Here is a 7,237-nt window from a genome sequence, read left to right as displayed (position 1 = left end):
CAGCCCCGCATACCCCCCCCCTTCTTAAAATAACAGTAGCTAGGGAGCAGAAAAGCTGATTTGTGCCCTATCTGACCGAGTTCTTTAGTCGTGTCACTAGGGCATCTTCAAGGCGATTACTTGGTGGAGATTTTGATGATGTCTGTTTATGTCTTCATTAACTTTTCTAAAAATAATGTCTCTTGCAGAAGACTTGTGTCAGAATATTTTTTTTCCCCGATACTCCTTGGTAAGAGAGAAAACCCCAGTTCTGTGACTTTGAAAACCTATGTTACTTAAGGCTTTTAACAATTTTAAGAAAGCTGGTGTGGTTTTTTTTTATTCGTGTAACTAGCAGTGTCTATCACAAATAATTTGTAAACAGACAAGAAGTTTTGTAAGGTTGTTTTCTGAACTACATAACCAGAAACCCAAGACACCTGAAACATTTATTGACCTCACACTAGAGCAATGTGAAACTAAGAGATAGAATATACTCAAAGTTGTTACTAGCAGAGTTGTTTGTATAAATATTTATATATATTAGTATATACTTTAAGAATGGTTTGTTTCCTTTTCAGTAGAGAAAAATGTCGCTGTTTAAAGCTAGAGACTGGTGGTCCACCATACTTGGAGAAAAGGAAGAATTTGACCAAGGCTGCCTGTGTGTTGCTGATGTTGATAATAGTGGCAGTGGACAAGGTAAATTCAGAATTACATGGTTGTTGACTTAAACTACACAGCTGCAAGTTTCCTTTGACCAATGCCTACTTAAAGCTTGTTAGCCTGGCTAGTTTGCCAGTTAAAGTGTGCTATCTTTAATGTGTCCTGGTAGGCTTGAGAAGACAAATTCAATACCATTTGTCTTTGTACGTTTGTAAGTTTCTAAACATCTTAATACTGTCTTGTGTTCAGTAGTAATTTCTCTCATGTCTTATTCCCTCAATGGTAGATATCTTTAGAATGGAACATTTTCAGTTAGTCGTAGGAGCAAATGCAGTTTGTAAGTTGTTGAAAAAGAGAAAGGTGAGAGCTAATAAATGAATTTTAGAAAAACAAACTTTTCTGCCTGGAAAATAAAGGGGCCATTGAAATAAGTGACTCTGAGTAAACTCTGCTTTTCTATGTAGTTATTAAAAATGTGAAATGATCTTTGCTGTCAGGAGGAGTTCTTGAGTGTGTGTGTTTTTTAAATTAATAAATATTTGTGATCTTTCTCAGTGATACTCATGCTCATCTTGGAGCTGGTTTTACTTGAGTTTGATTTCACCATTGCCATACTCTTTATAACATTATTTTTATTTTAGATTGTCCCTTTCAGGAGGATTTGAATGAAGTTGAGCTATTAACTGGTTTGGTGTACAACCTTTTTCAGTAGAAATTCATAGTATCATTTAGGTTGGGAAAGACCTTTAAAATCATTGAGTCCAACAATTAACCTAACACTGCCAAGTTCACCACAAAACCCTGTCCCTATGTGCTGCATCTGCATGTCTTTTAAATACCTCCAGGGATCGTGACTCATGCTTCCCTGGGCAGCCTGTTCCAATGCCTGATAACCCTTACAGTGGAAAAAAAAAAAAAATAAAAATTATCCAATCTAAACCTCCCCTGGTGCAACTTGAGGCCATTTCCTCTTGTCCTATTACTTCTTACTTAGGAAAAGAGATGGACACCCAACTTGCTCCAACATTCTTTCTGGTAGTAGTAGAGGGTAATAAGGTCTCCCCTGAGTCTCCTTCTCTCCAGGCTAAACAACCCCAGTTCCCTCAGCCGCTCGTCTTAATACCTGTGCTCCAGACCCTGCACCAGCTTCGTTGTCCTTCTCTGGACACACTCTGACGCCTAAGTGTCTGTCTTGTAGTGAGGGACCCAAAACTGAACACAGTATTCAAGGTGTGGTCCCACCAGTGCTGACTGCAGGGGTACAGTCTCTACCCTAGTCCTGCTGGCCACACTATTTCTGATACAAGCCAGGATGCCATTGGCCTTCTTGGCCACACTGCCAGGTCATGTTCATCTGGCTGCTGACCAACACCCCCAGGTCCCTCTCTGACTGGCATCTCTCCAGCCACTCCTCCCCAAGCCTGTAGCATTGTGCAGGGTTGGCGTGACCCAGCACTCAGCCTTGTTGAACCTCCTCCAGTTGACCTTGTCTCATTGCTCCAGCCTGTCCAGGTCTCCCTGTAGACCCTCCCTACCCTCGAGCAGACCAACGCTCCCACCCAACTTGGTGTCATCTGCAAACTTACTGAGGGTGCACTTGATCCCTTCATCCAGATCACTGATAAAGATAATAAGCCAAAGTGGCCCTAATACTGAGCCTTGGGAAACAGTGACCAGTGCCAACTGGATTTAACACTGCTCTTTGGGCTCTGGCATCCAGCCAGATTTTTACTCTGTAAGACTGTACTCATCCAAGCCATGAGCAGCCAGTTTCTCCAGGACAATGCTGTGGGAAATGGTGTCAAAGGCCTTAATAAAGTCCAGGTAGGAAACATTCACAGCCTTTCCCTCATCCAATAAGTGGGTCACATTGTTGCAGAAGGAGATCAGGTTTGTCAAGCAGGACCTGCCTTTCACAAACCCATGCTGACTGGGCCTGGTCGCCTGGTTGTATCATATGTGCCATGTAATGGCACTCAAGATGATCTGCTCCCATAACCTTCCCTGGCACTGAGATCAAACTTACAGGCCTGTAGTTTCCTGGATCCTCCTTCAGGCACTTCTGGTGTCACATTTGTCAACCTTCAGCCAGCTGGGACCTCCCTGGTTAGCCAGGAGTGCTGGTAAATGATAGAAAGTGGCTTGGGGAGCATTTCTGCCAGCTCCCTCAGTACCCTTGGGTGGATCCCATCCAGCCCCATAGACTTGTGTGTGTGTCAGTGGTGTAGCAGGTCACTAACCCTTTCCCCTTGGATTATGGGGGCTTCATTCTGCTCCCCATCTCTGTCTTCCACCTCAGGGGGCTGGGTACTCTGAGAATAGCTGATCTTACTATTGAAGACAGGCAAAGAAGGCATTAAGCACTTCAGCCTTTTCCTCATCCTTTGTCACTATGTTTCCTCCTGCGTCCAGTAAAGGATGGAGATTCTCTTTAGCCCTCCTTTTGTTGCTAATGTATTTATAGAAACATTTTTTTGTCTTCTATGGCAGTAGTCAGATTAAGTTCTTGTTGGGCTTTCGCTCTTCTAATTTTCTCTCTGGATAACCTCATGATATCTTTGTAGTCCTCCTAAGTTGCCTGCCCCTTCTTCCAAAGGTCATAAACTCTCTTTTTTTCCCTGAGTTCCAGCCAAAGTTCTCTGTTCAGCCAGGCTGGTGGTCTTTCCTGCCACGTGTCTTTTGGCACATAGGAACGGCCTGCACTTAGCAACAAAAATAGGGCTAAGGACTGCCTCCTGAGGGACTCTTATCAACCAGGCCCTGAAACAGGCCAAAATCTGCCCTCCAGAAGTCCAAGGTGACAGTTCTGCTAATAACGTTCCTTACTTCTCCAAGAATCAAAACCACTGTTTTATGATCGCTGTGCCCAAGATGGCCTCCAACTATCACATCACCCACAAGTCTTTCTCTGTTTGCAAACGACAGGTCCACTGGGGTGGTTTCCCTAATGGGCTTACTCACCAAATGTGTCAGGAAGTTATTTTTAGTTATTTTCTGTGCACTTCAGGAACCTCCTAGACTGTTCCTGCTGTTTTGTATTGACAGCAGACATCTGGTAAGTTGAAGTCCCCCACAAGAACAAGGGCTAGCAATTGAGAGACTTCTCCCACCTGCTTATAGAATATTTCATCTGTCTTCCTGCTGGGTGGGTGGTCCATAACAGACTCCCACCATGATATCTGTCTTGTTGGCCTTCCCCCTGATTCTTATCCATAAACATTCGACCCTTACATAACTGTTATCAAGCTCTAGACAGCGAAAACACTCCCTAACATACAGGGCTACCCCACCCCATCTCCTTCCTTGCCCATCCCTTCTGAAGAGTTTACAGCCATCCATTGCAGCACTCCCCTTGTGTGAGTCATCCCACCATGTTTCTGTGATGGCAACTGTATCATAGTTTTCCAGCTGCACAATGGCTTCCAGCTGTTCCTGTTGCCAATGCTGTGTGCAATGGTGTAGAGCACTTCAGTTGGGCTATTGATCCCACCACCTTTTTTAGGGGAGAAGCCCTAATTCCTTAGGGCTTCTGTAGTTCTAGCAGATCAATAACCCTTGAGCCTTTGCTGCATGTGGATCTCCATCCGCTACCTTCACTGGGATGGCAGACCAAAGGACCTTGCTAGTACACTGTGCCTCAAACATTGGTGTGCTGCCCCCAGGCTTGTCTCTAGTGAGCCTGGTTTTATCCCTTTCCCCCTTCAAATCTAGTTAAAAGCTCTTTCAGCTAACTCCTGCACAAAGATCCTCTTCTCCCTTTGAGACAGGTGTACCTGCTCTGTTGCCAACAGGCATGGTGTTGTAGACCAACCCATGATCAAAACCGTCAAAATTCTGCTGGAGTTCTAAATAGTCTTTTCCTAGTGCTAAAAAAGTATAATTGATATGAAAGCATGTTATGGGAGTAGTAGTCTGCTGTTTTATTTGCTTTCTCAACATTGTATTTTCTCTTTGTTTTTAGATTAGGCTCTTTCTCTTCCAGAGTTCAGGACCAAAAGTGAATCAGCTAGTTGCAATTGCCGAACCACACGTCAAAATGGCCTCACTTAAGTATTTTTAAGGAATTAATAATTAAAATGGATTTAGTTTACTGCTGATGGAATACTTGTCACTGAACTGAGGAAAAGATGAGGGGGGGGGAAGGCAGTTAGATTCTCTGAATCAGGGACATAGCAGTACAAGTTTTTTGTGGCTGAAGAAGAGAGGAAGCAAGCAGCTGTTTTGAGCTTTTGATGTGGGGTGCTGTGGAACTATGCAAAGCCCTTAGAGCCTGTAGAACTTGGTTTAGGGGTACTTGTATGTTCTCCTGACTTGTGGACAAGTTTACTGGTTCTGATTATGATCTGCGTTGATATGATGACCTATATCTAGAGGAAATAAGTACTGACAACCGACTTGAGTTCTTGGTTGTTATCATGGGAGGCACCTCTTTGGGGTTTTTTCATTAATTATTTTTTGTTATTCACTAACAGCCAAATGACTGCTTGCTTAAAATACTGATTCCAGAATAACTCTGATGTAACTATTGCGTTCCTCTTTGAGGTAATGGATCTGTCTCTAGAGCAGGTGATCTCAAGGCCTAGGTTTGACCTGATGCAGTAATTATCTGGCTTTAGTTTGCATTTGGATAAATGTCATTGGTCCCAGTTTTAAAATGTTACACCTCTGCTGGTGTGGTATGTCTATGCACCACTCCAAACTGCAGAAGCTGAAAGTTGGAAGTACTCTTCAAAACCAGAGTGGGACATAATCAACATTAGTTGAATCATGGAAATATTCTATCTTTTTAGGGTGTTTTGTGAAGTACTTCTACAGGAAATTGAATTCCACATGCGCTATTGTATTCTGCAGTGTTTTTTTTTTTTTTTTTTTGTAGATAAAATTATTGTGGGCAGTTATATGGGATACCTCCGAATCTTTAATCCACATCCTGTGAAACCTGGAGATGGAGTGCAACCTGAAGACTTGCTCTTGGAGGTGCAGTTACAAGAACCAATATTGCAGGTGGAAGTGGGAAAATTTGTTTCGTAAGTCATCAACAGGCTATGTTTGTTGCTCTTTGTTTAAGGCTTAGATGTGATTTTCTTTGTTTTGGGGAGTGAGTGTTCAGTTTCCAGATGGGCAACAATTAATCACATCTATGAATAGTGTAGTATACATTTGATCTGCTTCTTGAATTGTCTTGATATGAGAGAATTTTTAATTAATGTGTATGTGGAAGATAATCTTCCAGATACTTCTATGATTTTTAAAAGGTATTTTAACAGGAAAAACCTTGTGTTGAAAGTTTTTGGATGTTAAGAAAACTTGAGTAACTTGTGATTTATCTAAGATGTAATATTGGCCAGTTGTTTTGAGTTTGATAAAGGACTGAAGATCTTTAATTTCAATGCATTTAGTGGAAATAAGTGGCCAGGCAGAGGAGGGATATGATGACTCTTATATTTAACTGGCTTGGAGAGAATCCTTTAAAAAATAATTTCTAAAATAAAGTTCTCCTAAGTAGATTCTTCTACAGCCAAAAAATTATGTTCTTAAATGATTAATTTTAATTTTGAAATTAACTTTTAATACTGCAGCCTGAACTTTATTTTTAAAATGAGAGAAAAACTTGTACTAAACACAGGAAAGACTGGTGCTCTGAGATCAAAGGCCACAAGCTGAAAGGCCTACATCATTTGGAAACTGTTCTTCTTTTATTCAAGCACTCATGGAGTGACCCTGTGCAGGAATTCTAATGTGAAATGATTAAAAATATTTTCTATAGTTACAGCACAAGAACTTTCTCTGCAGGAAAAACTACATAGGTTTGGAGGAATGGCTATACGATTCTAAGCTTATGACTTCTGCCTTATAGTTTAATTATTTAGGTTCCATACAGCTAGTACAAAAGTGAATTTTAAAAAAGTGATGTATGCAGTTGCTGAATAATACATGTTTGGAGGGATGACCCTCATATCCATTTGGTTTCTGGAGGAATTAACAGTACCTTGTTTGATATGAATTCCAGCCTAAATTGGGAAGATAGTTGACTTGCTCTTCATACTTAAATCTGAAAATATGTTCTTAAACGATTTATTTTAATTTTGAAATTAACTTCAAATACTGTAGCATGAATTTAGGAAGATTAGCGCTTCTGAGTTTTTATACTAGCATCTAACACCCAAACCTTTGGATTCAGCCCACACCTGAAAGTAATTTCAACGTGTTACTTGCGTTTTATCCTGTATGCATTTTACTTGGAGTTTATCTGAAAATGGTGCTTTTTTTAACTTTCTTTACAGTGGTACTGAAGGACTTCATCTGGCTGTGTTGCACTGCCGAAAACTGTGTGTATATGCTGTTTCAGGTTAGTTTACAGATACAAGCTTTCTGGTGATTTTAAGTGTATTCTAAAGTTTGGATTAGGTTAATGCTAAACTTGGTATATACAGTGTTTGCTCAACATAGCTGAAGGGCTACAGTCATATTCTCTCACTCAAACTCAGGTATGAAGAGGAAGCATTAGAATTAGGTCTAGGTATTTCCCAAGGGTTCATGGAGATTTGCTATGATCGGCTCAGTGCTTGAGATGCATTGATGGGTGTCATGG

At 41.1% G+C, this 7,237-nt stretch overlaps 1 protein-coding gene across 1 annotated transcript in view; it reads left to right on the top strand.

Annotated features, from left to right (window-relative positions):
- The first annotated feature begins 547 nt into the window (after positions 1–547).
- Positions 548–7,237, top strand: part of BBS9 (Bardet-Biedl syndrome 9) — a 284,514-nt gene continuing 277,824 nt past the window's right edge. The window contains exons 1-3 of the mRNA XM_026843854.1: positions 548–681; positions 5,522–5,672; positions 6,930–6,994. Of these exons, the coding sequence (XP_026699655.1) occupies positions 570–681; positions 5,522–5,672; positions 6,930–6,994 (328 nt within the window). The 5' untranslated portion in view covers positions 548–569. The remainder of the gene's footprint in view (positions 682–5,521; positions 5,673–6,929; positions 6,995–7,237) is intronic.

Source organism: Athene cunicularia (genome assembly GCF_003259725.1).
Source record: "Athene cunicularia isolate RWA chromosome 2 unlocalized genomic scaffold, athCun1 chr2_part2, whole genome shotgun sequence".
Taxonomy (NCBI): domain Eukaryota; kingdom Metazoa; phylum Chordata; class Aves; order Strigiformes; family Strigidae; genus Athene; species Athene cunicularia.
The sequence above is the reverse complement of the archived record's forward strand: the minus strand, read 5'-3'. Positions and strand labels throughout refer to the sequence as shown.